This window comes from Halichoeres trimaculatus, unplaced genomic scaffold, assembly GCF_033239565.1.
Source record: "Halichoeres trimaculatus isolate MK-OKI-2021-1 unplaced genomic scaffold, fHalTri1.1 fHalTri1_scaffold_14, whole genome shotgun sequence".
NCBI classification, from domain to species: domain Eukaryota; kingdom Metazoa; phylum Chordata; class Actinopteri; order Labriformes; family Labridae; genus Halichoeres; species Halichoeres trimaculatus.
This window is the reverse complement of record NW_027437192.1, coordinates 22255722-22274821: the sequence shown is the minus strand read 5'-3', so window position 1 is coordinate 22274821 and position 19100 is coordinate 22255722. Positions and strand designations below refer to the sequence as shown.

At 41.2% G+C, this 19100-nt stretch overlaps 1 protein-coding gene across 1 annotated transcript; it reads left to right on the top strand.

The window, feature by feature from the left end:
* Positions 1-25: 25 nt before the first annotated feature.
* tril (TLR4 interactor with leucine-rich repeats) lies at positions 26-18361 on the top strand. Its single transcript, XM_074686516.1, has 2 exons — positions 26-89; positions 15206-18361. The coding sequence occupies exon 2, from the start codon at positions 15454-15456 to the stop codon at positions 17893-17895; it is 2442 nt and encodes an 813-aa protein (XP_074542617.1). The 5' UTR covers positions 26-89; positions 15206-15453; the 3' UTR covers positions 17896-18361.
* Positions 18362-19100: the final 739 nt, after the last annotated feature.

Below are 19100 nucleotides of genomic sequence, written 5' to 3'. Positions count from 1 at the left end.
GCGGGAAATAAAGGATGGGCGGGCCCGTTTTTGAACGGACCATCGAGTGACGGAAGCAGAATGGACGATGACTGAAAGATACAATCAAGGTGAGTTTAACCACAGACAATGGAGTATCAGTCAGGTGAGCTCCAGCTACCCACAGGTTATGTAAAGTTACGCTAATACACGATTTAAGGTGCTGCTGTGTGTTAATGAAGGCCTTTAAGTGGTTTCCTTTCTTAGCTTTGCCGATAGCCTGTATTTAGATTCGTTGGGTATTGTGTTTTTCATTCACTTTAAATTAAAGCTCCGTGGCAACCATTCTAAATTCAGAAATATATACTTTATTCAACAAAAAAGGACATATTAAAAAGTAGATAAAAAATACAGTCGAACTTCATCATGTAGCAGGCTAGTCCAAGACAAAAGGCAGTAAATAAATATATGCCTTTAAGACATTTGGTACAAGAAAAGGGGAAAATGGCATCAGAAGTGATAGGCTAAGTGTCCATTGCAATTTCCTAAAAACAAAAGTTATCAATGAGGTGCTACCTACATTTTATACCAAAAGAATTTTGCCATGTGTTGTCCTGTTTTGCATGTCTGCTTGAAGAATGACTGAAATATTAGCCCCTGTCATGGACTGAACAGCTTGTTCATAAATTTAAATGTACTTGGTTTTGGAGTTACAGTATGTCTTGTCTGATGACAGACTGTTTGGTGCTTTTCCTCTGACATTCTGATTGCAAAAGCTGGCTTTACTCACAAGTGCTGACTGTTTAGCTGAGACGATGAGTAAGTGAGAGAAGTTGTGTGAAATGCACCCAGACGGACGGCAAGTGGGAGAACAACTGAGCATGTGTTTGTGTGTTTCCACTTATATCTGTTTGTCTCCAGTGAAAAAGTGGTGCGTGGAGAATCTTTGGCTCTGTCAGTTCACCTCCATTGTCCTTGTGAACCACCTTTATGCCTTGTATTTGTTTACCCAACAAAACAAGTTCCCTTCTTTGCATGGGCACGAGGCTGTCACTTCCTGCCAACGCTGATTTCTATGGCAACAGAGGGGAGGGAAAACATAAAATAGAGGAAAAAAGGTCTCTGAAAGGGAGAGTGAGGCAGGGTGTGTCCACATACTTAAAGCCAACAACACTAATGCCAATGTTTGGAGTTTCAAGGAATGTCTGCCCACAATCTCAGGGCCGGCTGGCCGAAAAATGTGCGTTTATCACTGAAATGCTTTGGTATGATTTTTTAAGTACAAGACACGTGATGGAAACAATGAGATTGTGTTTGTACCACTGTCAGACACCAGGTGGATTGTTTTGTACTTTTTAAATCACATTAGAACGAGAAAACACACCCTGACATACCACACAAACCACGCCTGGTTACACACAGAGATACATACAGCGGGGGAGTAAACCGCCAGACTCACAGGTGGTGCCTTAATAACTATTTCTTTGAGCAGCGCAGTTAAAGACAAAGGAGATTCTGGAGAAGAGAAAGTGAATAAAATGAGAAGCTGATTAAGCACTGATTTATTCCAGTATTGTTATTTATACTCTTATCACCTTTTTGTCACTTACACTTGAACACATTAACATAAAATAAACTGATTGGCAGATTGTGTGTTACAGTGACATCTAAAGGCCAAATATTGTCACTGCATGCGTATGACAGCAACTAAAAAGCTCGCTTGTGGGGATTTCTTTTTAACAAAGAACACAAGTTGGTGGAAAGTCCCCGGAGCTGTTTTCAGTGCATAAGTCTGTAATTTACTCAGCTCCGTGCACTGAGCTGCAGAGTCAAAAGGTCTCTAAAACTGGAGGAAGTCTGCCTCAGAACTTCAAGGCCCCTGAACCAAGATGCTGACAGGATCTCTGTTTTAAAGCCAAAAATGACCTTTGACCCCAAGTCTTATTAGCTCACAAGGGAGCTTCTGGTGTGGTCCAAGTTTCTCCCACTCAGTGTATGATTTGTTAGTTTTACCCAGGGATCAACAACTTATTAAAAGCTCCTGCTGGGAACTTTTGGGTTTTCATCACTCCTCCATGGACTAAGTGAAGTGATTTGTCACTCAGCAAGCTGTTTCCTGTGTATGTTTAAATTTAATTCAGATCCTGCTCTTTATTTCAATTGTCAAACATATCACATACAACGGACTCTTTGCATTGGAAAATGTAAACAAAGGAATTTTTTCTTCACCTGTTGCCCACGCACCCTGTAGCTTTTACCTGTATGATCTGTTTTCCTTTTGCTGGTCATACATTTCATTCTTTAAATGCGGTGCCTTTTGGGTCATAGAAATGGTAAAAAAAACTTTTTTATTTTATTTTGATGTTTCTTTTTAAAAACATGACTCTAAGCTTTATGAAAAGCATAAAGGTCAATCTCAACCTGCTAAATCTAATATGTTTTTTAAAGTTTTAAAAATATATGTCACAATGAATGTGCCCACTCTCTTATCCATATAAGGATAACACGGTGGACAATAACACGGTGGACATTTTACAACAAAAATAGCTTTTAGCCTAGCTTTATTAGCATTTAAGCTAACAGGATTTTGAATAGCTGACAAGAAATCAACATTTTTACCCAGGAACCTTTTAAAATTATGATATTTGATAATTATCTTCATGAAACTGGGATAACACGGTGGACATTTTATGATGGACCACATTAGATCTTCATCATAAAAGAGTAACTATAATAAAATCAACACAAGAAAAGTGAGTAATCTTATCACTGTTGAATTTCCCTCCTCTGGAATGACATCACATCAAAAGACTGCATCATGCTGATGTTGGTGGAGCCTTCTTAGAGGTACAGTAACTTAGGATAACACTGTGGACACTAAATCCAGGGACAAATATTAAACTGCAGTTTTAGACAAAAATAAAAAATTTTGCTGATGAAATTATCAAATATATAAAGAACCCCTTATAGCTGAATAAAAATATCCAGAAATATTTTGGAAAAAAAAACAACAACAACATAATTTCTTGAACGAAACAATGTAAAGGGCAGTGGGGACATGGCAAAATAGCACATTTTAAGTTTTTTAAATGGTATTTTAAAAAACTGTTTAAGTTTTATGAGTTAAATCCTTGTGTTTTTAACAGATAATTAGTGAAATTTCACTAAAATAAAAAGTTTTTTAAAATTCTATTATTTTCAGAAAATACAGCTGGATTTAGGCTGGAGACGCAAAAGGCACCGCATTTAAAGAATGATTTGATATCAGTTATAAATTGCCAGGAGGAGCCTCAATTTGATGAAGTAAACCTGCAGGTAGTAAAGTACACAATGTGACCAAAAGCTTCGGTTTGCTCAGGTTTTATCTCAGTTTTGCTCTGTCATCTGCGATTTACAAGCTGCAACATTCCAGAAACTCTTTCAGGTGACACATTTTATTTTGTGTTTATGAGCATTTAGTCTCAGTGGCATCATCCTTCTGTAGAAAATCCAAATACATTTTAATTTTTTTTAGGATCTTTTGAGTATTGGAGTAGGAACTTACAAAATTTCCCCCTGGGATTAATAAAGTATTCCTGATTCCTGATTTTCATGCTGATTTGTTTGCAAGTGTTATTTATTAGGGTCCTCTCACTAAGGGGAATTTGATCAAAACTGTGGCATCTATGAGGAAACGTTTCTAAAACTTAAGTCATTTTCACTCCTGAGAAAGTCGCACTTGGTGGTGATGTCACACATTGATTGAGAGTTCAGTGAAGCTGGTCATGTGACTGAGAGCGGAAAATAATACATCACCTTAATTGTGATACCTCTTAGAGGGTCAGAAAAGAATGAAACCTTGACAGTGGAGGTGAAACTGGCATAAAGGGACAGACGCCAATGCGAGGACCTGACCAACCCTGCTTGCAGCTTTTATTTATTTATTTACTTATTTTTGCAGAAGTTGTGTTAGTTTGTTATTTGATATTAAGATGGTGATTGGTTGACAGCTCTGATGACCAAACAGTGCTCTTTAAGCAGAAAGAAATCATTAAATACACAAGACAAAAATGAAAAGAGTCTTTAAACACTGAGTGCCAGCTTCAATTCAAAACAAGACTGTGTTCTGCTTTTGACTGAACCAACCAGAGACACCTATGATTTTTTGATTAACATGTTAACTAGGGTTTGGCACCAGTCTCACAGCTACACCAGCAGCTTCTGCCCAGGCCTTGCCTTGACCAGCTCAATGTGTCAGCAGCACCCATTAATCTGGTATTACAGCTTCACTTCGCACAGTATCACAAAGAGGCAGTGAGTTGACAAAAATTTTCAGAGGAGGATCAGCACTCTCTGTAACACCATAAGTTTACTTTTTCCTCCTTTGGCTGTGACGTTTTTCAGCTGCAGAGGGCGATGTTGCACAGATACAATGCAATGCTGAACTGGAGCTCGACAGCTGGAGATCAGATGTCTCTCTAAATTACTGAGTGGCGACTTTGTTTGGTGACTCATAAAGCCCTTCGTTTTCTACTCTTGCTCGTGTCTGGTTTTGCATTGTATAAGCTGAGTGTAACATGATAATGGCTGGAAACGTGCATATGGGTGTTTATATGCATGCCTGTGCAGACTGTAACGGTTTCCAGAGTGTTTAAGTCCTTGAGTCTCGGTGTTATCTTCTCTGCAGCTCAGCCATCTTCAGATCTGGAGGCATTATGTTCCCTTTGTGTCATTATGTGATTGAGGCTGATTATGTGCATGCAGACAGCTTCTATCAAACACTCCAGATCAAAGCATTGTCCTCGCAACACACACTCACATACTCTTTCCTTTACACTACCCTCTTTATTCCTCCCCCTTATCTCCCCCTCCACCCTTTCAACAGGGCAATAGTATGCACTCTAATTTTTTCCAGATGTCAAGAACCTCCCTTCCTTCTTTTTCCTGCTCTTTTCCCTTCGTTCTGAACTTTCATAGGGTCGACTCTAACCCTGACAGTCCCCCCTCTTCTACCCCCCCAAACACTCGTTCAACATGTTGGTCTCAACGACAAAACATGACCCCGGGAGGTCATGCAGGACAGGAGAGGCTGGAGCGCCTCCAAAGCAGAAAGGAATGCAGAAGCAAATGCATTTCCCACATTGCATGATGTGCTTGTTTTATTGCAATCAGGCGTTTGTTCCCCCAGTGCTGTTTGTGACATGCTCTGCTGCTCAGATTTTAATGGGACTGTTTGGAGTGATGGTTTGTAGAGACATTTCTTTGTCTCATCCACCGTTTCCCTCCGTTTTTCTCCCCCTCTCCTGGATTGGAACCACCTGGGGAAGTTGAGCAAATGAGCAGTGGGTACATGGAGGGTCACAGGCATGGGGCCCAGGCGTTCCCTCCTCTCTCATCCTTTCATTTATGCTCGTTTCAGAGCCTAAAAACGGCCACACTTTCTGTAAAACAAACAGCGCACACAGCGTCTTCACTCACAGCGACATTTTTTAGGAGCTGCAGGCACATGTTTCACAGAGGGGATGGAGTCTTTCACCATCGCTCTCTAAGTGCATAAACACACTCAACCCTTCCACTCACAAACATTCACATACACACACACACACACACACACACACACACACACACACACACACACACACACACACACACACACACACACACACACACACAGTTAATGCATGTGAGCGCGGGCTGAATCTGTGATTCCCAGCCTTAGCTAAAGCACTTAATGATCCCAGCAGCTGTTGCTCATGTAAACTCTCCTCAGACACACATACAAAGACACACACACACAATCCCACCTCCTCATCCCCTCTTTTGCTTCCTCTTACTTTGCTCTCCCTTCGAAGACTCTTATAAGCAACTCGCAAATACTTTCTACATTAGAATTTCATCAAAGTCATGCCAACATCACTGAACATCTACACATTTACACATACAGACCCTCACACACTTTACAAGATTGCCACACACAGACACAATCTGTTATTAGTTTGACTAATTTCCTATTGATTACAGCTCTGTTGGAGCATCAAAGCTGCTGTTCATCTTCATTGTGGCACATCCTGCATGGATTACTGTGATAATCTGCTTGTTTCATGCGGTGTTATGTTACCAGGATGTGTCCTCTACAGATTGTGTCTCTGATGCATGTTAAGCCCACAGGATACAAAAGCCCTGCGCACAATAGGACGCACATGTTTCCACAAAACAACTCCCTCTGAGTTTGTGACTTTGTGTGAGGCTCATTAGTAACATGTCAGTCCCTGGTGGTATACATTAAATTCATTTCTGTTTGTGTGTTTGAGTTGTACACAGGATAAATTCACCAAGAGTATAACTCCTGTTTATGATTTTGTTTCATAATTCTTTATTAGTGTGCTTGTTTTGGCAGTGCTCAGTCCTTAGTGTTCATCTAGATCAGGGGTCAACAACGCAGTGCCTTCAGCCACAAGAATCACTTCAGGTGCCTGCAAGATATGTTCCAAAAAACAGAACCGGGTACGATAGAGCTCTTTCCAGGAATCTTTAAATGTTTCCTTCCATCATTGTTCATCTTTAATAATGTTGAGGAATAATTAACACTGACACGTGAGCAGTCCCATCACATAGTATTACTACTACTACTGTTATTATTGTAATTAAAATGTGATCCGTTCAATTTCTTTCTGGAAATTCATGTCAGACAAGAAGCCCTTTGTACCTGTCCTGATATAGATTTTTTTGCTTCCGATCCAATCCAATACCGATTCGATACTGACCCAATACTGATCAGATACCAATCCGATCCCCTTCTCTGATAAATCCCGTACTCTGTTGGATGATTCCGTTGTAAATGACAAATCATATTTGTTGTATTAAAGTAAGCCCTGTTGGTTCCTCCTCAAGGAACACTCACTTTACAAATGTTGAAAGACGCTGTTTTACTATCATTGCTTTCCAAAGAGAAGAAGTCCAACACAGCGGACATGTTTGCCACGTGGTTTGATTTACAGCAGCCATAAAGCATGACAGTGCTGAAAACACATGAAAACTGGATCAGTCCTGATCACCTAACAAAATGCGATACTATCCAATCCTCCAAAAACAGCCACATCGGGTGCTGATACCGATCAGTGTATCAGATCGCGACATCCCTAAACTGGACTGTGTAAAGTCAGGAAGACATTTCCCCTCTCATCCAAAAAGATTCATCAGTTTGAGGCAAAACATCTTTCCAACTCCACACATTCCATTTGCCTTATTTTTTTAGTCTTCGATCTAGGGATGCTCGATATTGGATTTTTGCCGATATCCGATATGCCGATATATCGAAACCCCTTTTGGCCGATACCGATAATCACAAGTTTGTTTGTATTTTTCACTGTAAAGAAAGCTAAGTCTATCCTGTACTGGAATTTATATGTTACTCTTATTGTGACGGTCTTATTTGTTTAAGAAACACACATAAAACAAGACAAAAAACATTTGATTTTACCATGAATAAGAAATGTATTATTTTTTCAAACTCAAGACATTCAGCATTGAAATACAGAAAAATAATTTCTTTAGATCACATGAACTTTAAATGTACAATGCATTTTTAAACATAACCAATAGCATTTGATTATTTTAGAGCTACTGTAACAACCTGGTGACAGACACAGAGCTCTGCAGTGCAAATAAATGAAGTGCTACATTTTATTTCAGGAGCTTATTTTTCAGATGGAAAATAATAATAATCCTAACTGAATAGCACCTTATCGGCCGTGCATATGGGCAGAAATTTTCATATCTGCTGATACCGATAAACGTGTTTTTAAGCTTTTATCAGCCAATACTGATATTGTGCTGATAATATCGTGCATCCCTACTTCAATCCATTTTAATCTGCATTAGCTGAGCCAAGTGGCCAGTCTAGAAATATGAGGCAGGGCTAAAGTGCCAGAATCTGCAGTTCAGAAGTACAAGAAACCACACTCCAAGCTGAAAAGCCATTTTAACAGCAGGAATAAACATGTTTCCAACCTGGAACAGATTTTAAGAACACAATTTGCCCAATCAGAAGCACAGCTCAGCTGATTGACGGGCAGGTGCCCAATAGCTGGTAGTGTGGAGGCCCATTTCCAATATGGTCCCTGGCATCAATTTGGCTCAAAACTGGTTCAGAAACAAATGGGTGGCATCACAAAACTATGTCCATTTATTTTACAGTCTGTTGCCAATGCTGAAATAGAAATAGAAATTCCTTGAGTGCCCACTTGAGGCTGGCTACAAAAGCAAAGGAAATCCTATTGGGTTCCATGTTAAAGTGTCCAACTTCAGAGTTGGCCCAACGTCGTATGAATCAGGTGTGCTCGTAGACACAAACTCAAAGCATTCTTTATCTGTTCTTTCTTCGCTTATTACGTCTACTTTAACAGATAACATTACAAGACATTCTACTCCTGTGTATGATTTGTAACTGAGCAAGGGATCACAACAGATTGATGATGTAGATATTCTAAGCTTTTTCTTTCATGGTGCAAAAAGGATTTATGTCCAACCTTACGATAAAAATATTCAATAACAATAAATGTCACACATTAAAATGCAAGGAAAGAAAGTCTTTTACTGTCTTTTTTTAACAAAGCCAGCTGATTTTAACATCAGTCAGGCTGCCATGGTTTAGGAGTTTTAGCTGGCACTTGGGTTTGTCAATCAGATTTCAAGGTTGGCACCACTGGAGTTAACCTAAAGACACCACTTAGAATCCCTATACTCAGACAGCTAAAACACGTGCAACTCCATGAGCAATAACAAGCCTGGAGCAAGCTACTGATAAAAACTACATAGTACAATTCCAAGATGCTAAAGTAGATAAAAACGACCTTAACTGGAAGTTTGTTAAAGGTTTAATCCACTGAATCAGACGGCCTTCAGCAGTGAACGCATTTTATCATGCCATTGAAAGCACACTCATACCAAACAAAAGAGCTGATGACTGAATCCCAGTGGCTGCTACAGATCCAGAGACCTGGGCTCTGTCCAAAATCACTCCCTTATGAGCTCATCTCCAGTCCTGAAGTACTAGCAACTCAAAAAGTGAGCAGTTAGATCAGAGTTTGGAAAATTTTAACAGTTATCATATTGTGTGATTACTGTCATTACAGATATTCTGTAAAAGTGTGATGTAAAACACAAAGGGTGTATTATTCTAACACATGGCCACTGCATTTTAGTTTCTGTAGGGGATTTTAAAGGGGCTATGAGGAGTTTTTAAGTGATCTTGAAAGGGCTCCCTTCTGGATATATGCCTGATCGTAATCCACACTTTAAAATGAGATTATCAGCACAAGCATTGTTGATTACAGATTATTTTAAATTGCTACTTCTTAGCTTCCCCATCAGGTCAAGCAGGATTGGACCAATTTACGGCACTTCTAGGTCTCTATGATGACACCACACCGGCTGACAAAGTTTAGTAGAGAGAAGAGAGATCTGTGTTTTCTCTGCTTGAAACTATTTCTATGATTAATTTTGTAGTAATAATGTCCATTCAATGTCCATTCATTGTGATAATGTTCATTCCAACCCACAGTCAGCAGTTATTCTGCAGTGGTCTGTTCAAACTTGAGAGTCTATCAATAAAATGAAGAGTGAGGTTACGTTAGCTCTGCTTGGTAGATGACTGGCAGGACATAACCAGGATTTACTGATGATACACATTATAGACACATCTTAGAGCACCGCACTGCCAGTTGCGCTTAATATAGACGGCTACTAAACTACTTACAAACTGACAGTGTTTACTTGTTGCCACGTTAGCCTACAGATATGTCTGAGCACTGGGATGCAGATAGCGCTACATATAGCCGGCTACTACAACGTCTGCTTGATGTCAGGGTTTAAACTGTAGCACCACGTAACTGTACTGATAAATACCTTACCTCAGCATGCTATATCCAGTAAAAAGTTGTCTTGAACAAAGAAATTTTGTTTTGATCCAATCTCCATTTAATTGCAAAATAAACACACACCTCGCTAAAAGTAATTTAACACAGCGTGAGACTCTGGGCCAGAAGGTGGTGAGGCAGTCCATTTAAAACAGATCCTCCTCAAAGCATCTTAGACCATCATCTAAGTTGACCCTCAAAACCTCTGTGTTTTTTTTTTTCTCTGGTTGTTAAACAGACAGATTTTAATAATGATGCTTCAGTATGACCTACATAAGCACATTGAACGCTACATCTGACGATTAAGAGGGAGGATGGTATTTTTTTACAGACTACCTTGAAATGTACAGAACATGTACATGGGAATAACAGAACCCCACCCCACCCTAAAAAAAAGTGTTCTGCATAATTTAAGATCTGTAATTTCCATCCCAGGTTAGTTAAGATTTGTTTCATATTAGATGTTATCAATTAATCACCATTTTTCTTGTTATGTCAGCAGTTGTGCCTGCTATGAAAGAGGTTGTTGGAGAGGATATAAATATATAATGTATTGTGATAATATATTTATAGAGACCAACCTGTGGCTCTTTAGCCTCCTTGAAGTGGTTCCCTCTGGCATTGGCAATGGAAGTCATTAAGATAAAAGTTTTTCTTGATCCAGTTCTTTATTTGTTTAATTTTTGCCTTTTTGCCATCAAATTAAGTTAAATTAAACTAAAGTTTTAACAATTTGTCAACTAAAATATGCATATATGTTTTGAGAAATTTTCTGAAAAGCACCAAATTAAAGAGAAACAAAAGTGATCCATTTTGAAAACTGTTATGGTAAATTGAGATCAAAGTCACATCTACAGCCATAAATCATCAGCCATAATCATAAAAAATACAGATTTATATTATCACTTTGCCAAGCTGCTAAGCAGCTGCTATATGGGCTTTTTATACATCTTGAAGTGGGGTAGTTTTTATTTTATTAGTTGTACACAAATATGAAAAAGACTCAAGTAGGCCTGCATATTTTATTGTTGAAGTCATTTCTAAGTAGGCCTAAACACTACACTTCTGTTTGAGTTTTTTTTTTTTTTGTTAGAACATGAAAAAAATATGGCTCTTTTGATAGTAAGGTTGCAGACCCCTGATATAGACAGATTGAATGTAGCATATTATTAATACTCATGTTAACTGACCTCTGTCTTTTTACCCTGACTTCGACTGCTTCAACACCTGAAGACTGCGCTGGAGAAATTCAACACCACCAAGACGACCTACTTACACGACAGCTCCAGCTCATTTACATGCACACACGGACTCACCTACACTGACCTGGATATTCTTTATTTCATGCAGACACACTCTCACTAAATTTGGCAGTCCCATGAAATAGACACGCTCAGGTGCAGACTGATAAACAGCCCCTGTGTTTTCACTGATAGATTTAGGCTTCTCCCTCATATACACACTCGGTGTCTCTGCAGAGCTGTTGAAATGTCATCTGGTCACTGGGTTGGACAGTGAGAGGCCCACCGGGAGGAGGAAAGGTGATGAAAGGATGTGCTAGAAAAACAAGTTAGGAGCCCTCATTGTGTGCAGGCACAGGGGCAGACAGCTCTGTACAGGGTCCTCAGTTCTGTTTTTGTGCCAGCTTCTTTGTGAATCTGGGTCAACTCCAGAGCACTTTTCCCTTTACAACAATCTGTCTGGATCAGGCTCACTCACTTCCCTCCTCCCTGATCCCCTCCTCTCACTACTCCCAGACTGTCTTATCTGTTTCTTTCTCTTGTGTTTTCATCTTTTACTACAACTCTGCTTCTCTTTCAGGTTCAGCTGTCCTCAGGATGAATCTGTCTCCTCTTCTAGATTTTTATTTTATTTTATGGATGAATGAATGGATGGATGGATGGATGGATGGATGGATGGATGGATGGATGGATGGATGGATGGATGGATGGATGGATGGATGGATGGATGGGTGGGTGGGTGGGTGGGTGGGTGTTTAACTCTGACACATGCAAGCATTAGCCATTAAAAAAATGACTGCAGCTCATTGTGTCTGATTCTGCGTTGATTGTTCCCTCACTGTGCGTTTTCCTGTGAGAGGAAAAGGGAGACTGTGAAGACTGGGGTTCAGATGAGGGAGCAGAGAAGCAAAAATACTATGGAGACATTTCTTGTCAGACAGGAAATGACCTCCCAGAGAGAGGGGGCTTCCCCAAGGGGTACATTTCTCTTTGCTGCTCTAATACACAGACTCTCAGTCACACATACGACTAAAATGTCTGATGATGTCTGGCAACAGATATTCATCAGGGTTGATTCAGTCAGGGAGGGTTTGGAGCCTCTGCTCTGTGCTGAAAAAGTCTGCAGAACTCATGCATTTGTGTGGCTGCAGAAAGCATTTAACCTATTGCTTCTGAGCTGCATCTGTGTGCATGTGTTTTGTGTGCATCTGCATGCTACCACTTTATTATCAAGGTTTTAGAATAATATTCAAAATACTGATCTAAACGATGTTTGAAATCTTAACCCTTCATTTAGTGAGCTAAAGTTACACACTAGGCCTGCAGTTTAAAAACCTGTCAATAAGCCAGAGTTTGGACTCTTTGTCAATACACAACTGGCTAATACACTAGCTGGTTGACATTCGTTAACATTTCCTTTAACAATGAACAAAAAAGTGTTGTCAGTATATTCAAGCTTATCTATGTGGCTTTAAAATAGGGGCAACAAGGTATAGTATAACCCCTTTTTTTGCATCTGCTCTTATAAATTACTGAAATTTTGAGCCACAGTTCTCAAATTTGTGCACAGAGGACCTGAATTTGCTCCCTACAAATGAAGTCAAGTCAAACCTGTCTGAAATGATCACAGACCTCATGACCTAAAATCATACATGTTATTCCTTTGTTACCAACCATCCAACTAGTAACAGTGAGATGAAGTACGGAGCAGAGACCACAGCATGTCAATTTCAAGATCATAAAAAAAAAAAAAAAAAAAACACTCCAATTTTCTCTCCAATCCCAGACTGTGTGAGCAAGTATATGTGTGCACACGCATGTTAATGACACTCCATGCTTATGCAGAAGTATTAAATGCATAATTGATGAACATTTGCATAATGATGTTAAATTCTATGTATAGCTATATAGACAGGCTCGCTGAGCCATCATATCCAGGAACAGATTGATGAAGCCATGTAGCACTGAGAACACCACATGTGGGACTTTGTTTGTTATTTTGTCCATAGACTATATCTGAAATAGTTGTCCTGCTGACTGGCTGGGTAAAGGTCATAAAAACACACTCCTTATGCGTCAAAATCAAAATGCATATCAGATTAATTCTTCTGGAATGTGATGTGATGTCTGTGAACATGCAGTACTAAACCTCATCAGATGCTTAAGTCAAAACATCAGCAGGCATAGCTCTGTCAGACCTTTCTTTCTCCTGAAAATCCCTTTTCATTGTTGCAGGGGACAATAAACAGTAATATTTTAGAGAGTAATTCCTGGAGAGGACTGTAATATAAATGCTTTAGTCTTTCTTTTTTTCTTTCTTTCTTTCTTCTTCTTTCTTTCTTTCTTTCTTTCTTTCTGATACCTTCTCTAATATCTTACATAGTGATATAAATTAGTGATATTAATTAGTAATTAGTAATTATGTCACTGTTACTTATAAGTCCATATCCTACCTGTCTACTACTAAGAAATACTTTTATGAATAACCAAACTACATCAAACTATTCTGCAACTTTATATTTTTATCAAATTGTCAACAAACAGGAACAAAACCAAACATACAGATTTAAGAGAGTATATGTATTATTACAAAGGACAACTCTTTGGTACCCCCCTGGGATTTGTCCCCCTGCTCCTGCCATTATGAAAAAATGTTCAAGCATACTTTTGGTGATGTGTAAGGGAATGGTTGAAAGACATCCAACAGATGTGTTTTAACCCATCACCACCATGTAAGCCACTGTTTAGCTGCTGTATTAGCATTATTAGCATAACAAGGAAAAAATGCTTCATATTTACTCAACCACTAATGTCATCAAATACATGCAATGTGTTTTTTCTACATTAGTAAAAAATAATCACAAAAATACATCTTGATAAAAGAAAAAAATTCTTTCCCAACCTAAAATCTGTTTTCCCCTCTTTCTCTCTGCCTCTCTTTGGGAATTGATTGCACCTGTTTCTGAAAATCACCAGGTAGGATCTGGGAGAAGCAGATCATGTGATCCCTTTGTTACCTCTGACTGGTGGAAATAGCTGTGTAACAACATTTTCCATGTTTCAACCATGCCCTGTCTCCCCTACACTAAACTAAAAAAAGGGTGGAAACCACTGATCGGACATGAGGCTGAGTAAGTCATTGGTAAGTTCTCTACCTCATGTGCAAATGCCTTGGCAGGAACATTACATGCTCTCCCAGATGGACAGGAACATAAACCACCATGTACACTGCAGACATTCATCTCTCACTCTGCTAATTTCTGCACAAAGTCCTTACATGCTCCATTCAGCAGGCATTTATTTCTCCACTCACAAGTTGGAGATCTTTCACTTAGATCTGGCACCTCTCTGCGTCAGTCTTAACACACACTTCACGACCCGAATTCCTCGTCTGCAAATGTGAACCATCTGTGCGCCTTATGGCCCTCAACTCCAGGCGCGTTAATGAGAGAATAGTAAATTATAGCTGAGCTGCATGAAGACAGAGTCCCTTCTGTACTGACTGCACATTGTGTTGTTGATGGGATGATTGTAGTTTATGTTAGCTTTGTGTAAGCTATGCTCAGGTTTAATGTCCTCTGGCTTTCAGGAGGAATCACATGGATGTTCACTGAGCTACAGCTGTTTGATGGATCATCTTTTTTCATTGAAAACCAATGGCGAGATGACTTAAATCATTTTATTCAACTTTTTTTTAAACGAATTTTTGTACGCTCTCTCTGCTCCCCACTGTGAGGACTTTGGGGTTCTCTTGGGCTTCCGTGGGAAGGAAATATTCTTGTCTGTTTTGTCCATACCAGGGATCTAATCCAGATCTCAGACCCCCGGTGGCTGCGGGGGCGCGCAGGAAACTCGGTCAAAGGCTTTCTCAAGCTCTCTCTCCCTCCATTCCCCTCTCACTGGAGAGACCCCTGTGTGTATTTGATTACTCGCGTGCACGCGCAAAGCTCTGGATCTCGTGCGTCAGGACTTGTGCACATCTGTCTTTGGCAGAGACACAGAGTTGCGGAGGAGGGACTACTTCACTGTGTGTTAATGTGAGTGAGTGTGTGTGTGTGAGAGAGCACACTCTGAACTCTGCTTTTTGTGAAACTCTGTAATTCGCTGCAGATGACCACTTGGGGGATGGAGGCTTTACTGAGACAGCACCAGAGCGCAGTGCACAAATGCCGTTTCGCCGTTGATGATGCTGCAAAGTGATGAAGCCGTGCGCTTGATGCATGTCTCCACATATGGGAGCAACAAGTGTAAGATGGACGAGTGGATCTACAGCATGAGAGGGGAGAGGCGCGACTGCACCTGAAATCTACAAAACGAATGCTGCGCCAGTCCCTGGCTGTGCCAGGCGCGCTGTGGGGATGGATACCGGCAATTTCCTGGCTGGGATTTGCTTTTTACTTCTGTCCCTCAATGGCTTCATCTCGTCCTCACCGGCGCCGGACTTTTGCCCCGACCGCTGTGACTGCCAGCACTCGCAGCACTTCATGTGCACAAACCGCGGGTTGCGCGCTGTGCCAAAACCTGGCGCGCGAACGTCCGAGGAGGTGCTGATCTTCAGCCTGGGGGGTAACTTCATCAGTAACATCTCTGCATTCGACTTCTCACGGTACAGTAATCTACTGAGGGTGAATTTACAGTACAATCAGTTACAAAGCATACACCCAAAAGCATTTGAGAAGCTCTCCAAGTTGGAGGAGCTGTATTTGGGACATAATCTTTTATCTAATATACCTGCTGGGACTTTACAACCTCTGACGAAATTAACAGTTCTCTATGGGAATAATAATGTCATCAAGAAAGTCACACCGGAGCTCTTTGCCAACTTGGACAATCTTGTCAAACTGCGTCTGGATGGCAACTCAATCGAAACTCTGCAGGACTCTGTTTTTAAAAGTTTGCCCAGTCTGCGCTATCTCCACCTGGAATCAAACAAACTGCTGCACATTCACAAAAACGCTTTCTCTGAACTCACTAACCTGCGCTTCTTGAACCTGGCGCACAACAAGCAGACTTCAGTGCACAATGCCCTCACCTTTTCCCAACTCAGAGCTCTGACAACTTTGCTGCTGTCTGAAAATGAAATCCAATACGTGGGAAACCACGTTTTCCAGAATCTGAAAAAACTGTCCAAGCTGTCCCTCAGCAACAACAGAATCTCTCGCCTGGACAGCGGGGCTCTGAGTGGGCTGTCAAGCCTCAAACAGCTTCTGATTGACGGTAACGAGCTGGAGGAAATCCCCGCTGGTCTGCTGGACTCCCTGGAGCGAATCGAGGAGCTGGACTTCGGTCACAACAAGATTTCCACTGTGGATTCCCTCGCTTTTTCCCGACTAAAACATCTCAGGGTGCTGAAGCTGAAGAACAACATGCTCACCAGCTTGTCAGGGGAGATTTTCGCACTCAACAATGTGCTTTACGACCTTGATCTCCATGGCAACAACTGGACGTGCGACTGTCGCTTACAGGAGCTGAAAAGATGGATGACTGCTGCGCACTCTCAGGGCAAACTGTTGACTGTTTTTGTGCAATGTCATTACCCAGCAACGCTGAGGGGGAAATATCTGGACTATGTGAACAGTTCCCAGCTGCAGCCCCTGGGGAACTGGACCCAGTTGTGTAAGAGCCAAGCTGGGCCTGAGGAGAGTCGGGATGGAGGAATGCTGGTGAAGAAAGAGGTGAAAGAGTTAGGAACGGTAGATGAACTAAAGCAGGAGGAGGGAGGTGAAGGGGGTGGGGTGGAGGAGGCAGGTATGACTCTGAGAAAGGGGGGCAATGCTGGGCTTAAAATGAGGAAAGATGTGGAGAAAATGAAGAGAGAGGGTCAGGAGGATGTAGGAGTCCAAGGTGACCAGGGAGGTATAGAGTTGGAGTCACCATCTGCTGCACCTGAAAGGAAGAAATCAAAGAAAGAGCTGCTTGGAAAGCGTCCCAAAGGGAGACGACGATCAAAAACTGATCCAGCAAATACATCAACACCAAGTTACTCTGGAAACCAAAACCTGAACACCACTGATCCAAGCACGAGACTGCCCACAGTCGAGTCTGGAGAAAAGTTTGACCTCCTGAGGTCAGACCACAAGGAGGCCTTTCCTGTTATCACAGATCCTTGTGTGTTCAACCGCCACTTTATCACCAATGTTTCAGTGGATCAGGTGACGTCCAACACTGTCACCGTCCACTGGACCACCAGGGATCATCACCCCTACACACCAGGGCATGGTCCAGGCTTGGAAGAAGTCCACTATCGGATACTTTTTGATCGGTTTGGGATTCAAGATCGGTTCCCCCGTTATGTTTACACTCCAGGAACATCTCGCTCAGTAACCCTGCGTGAGCTGAGCCCAGACGTCACATACATGGTGTGTGTGGAAGGCGTAGTCGGTGGGTCCGTGTGTCAGGTGGCACCCCGGGACCACTGCACAGGCCTGGTGACTCTACCTGACAATCCCAGCCGTGAGGGTGCTCTGACCTCTGACCTCCAGCTGGTGACGGTGGCCACGTTGGCCGGGAACGCCGTGTTGTTGCTCGTGGTTGGAGGGGTCTGGCTGGGGCGGAGCCTGAAGAGGAGGCTGCAGAAGAGGAAGTCAGCTGTGCACGTGCGCCACATGTACTCCACCAGGAGACCGTTTCGTCCCATGGCGACCGCCTCTGTGTCGGCTGACTTCACCAGCTATCAGAGCAGTCGACCTGCACGCCTCGCACCGCTTGATGAGGGAGACCTCATCGAGTTCCCTTGTGACCGTTTTCTTGACAGCAGCAGCGTTCGCAGAGACAGTGACATGCAGAGATTCTCTGACTGAAGCAAGAAAACCCAAAGAATGTTCAACTGCAAACAGGAACATGGTGATATTTTATGTTTAGGATTCAGGTCAACTTGTAGTTATATGAAAAACACATTGACTTGTGGCTGTTTAACCAAACTGACAACCTTACTTTCTGTTTTGGTTATTTGTTGACTATAAAAAAACTTTAGAGTGACACAAGAACAGCTGAGCTCATCAGTGCCTTGGCAGACACCAGAGGAAGTCCAATCCCTCTGACTTCCTCTTCCTGCTTCATGCCTTTCCTCTTTCATTTCCTCGCACCTGCAAACGTCTCAGAATGTGTGGTTTTATTTTATTTCTGATTTGTGAATGCAAGTGTGAATGTATGAATGATGATTCATCACTGATTTCAACTACGGTGCTAATTTGAAGTTCACAGACGTCATATGGTCTTGTATTTTTTTTTTGTACAGTGTGTGTAATGATGGCTGCTGGTTGGCAGGGAAAAAAAACACTTGTTTTGTATCACATCTATCATGTTTTCATACTGTTTTTATAAAATTTTTGCATTACACAAAGAAGTAAAATCCCCAACAATGTGACTGATTTGTCATTTGAGTGTTTATGGATGACATATTCTGATAATACACGCTAAGCTTCTTGTGGCTTAAGAATAACTTTTATGTAAGACATTGATTATTTATAGAACGAGGGGATCAAATATCCAGAGATTATGGTTTATGTTTGTAAAAGTTGAATATTCATGAACAAAGAGTACTTACATTAACCCGTTATGAAACAGTCATGGAATGCAGAGTAGACCATAAAGTTAATGCTGCTTTAAAATATAATCCTAGGCATTTAAGAGATACTATACAGTGTACGAGGTGCGGCTGAAAAGTTCATAGCCTGACTAGAAAGGGGTAATTCCATAGTAATGAAACTTGGCATGCATTAAATTCAAAATTTTCTGTCACTTATAGAATGGTCTATTTTTCAACACGGTCTGTGTTTTCTTGGGTTGTTGCTGTGGCAGGACATCCAGACCTTGAGTCATCTTCAAGGCTCTCTGTACCCCTTTTGAATTCAGCTGCCCACTTTTTCTCACAGCTGATAAATCTGGAGTATCATCCCTTAATGTCACAACCATGTTGGCGTAAATGTCCTTGGGGGTTAATTTTTTTTTTTTCAGCAGATATTTGATAACAACACGGTGCCAAATTTTATCCATATTCACCAAA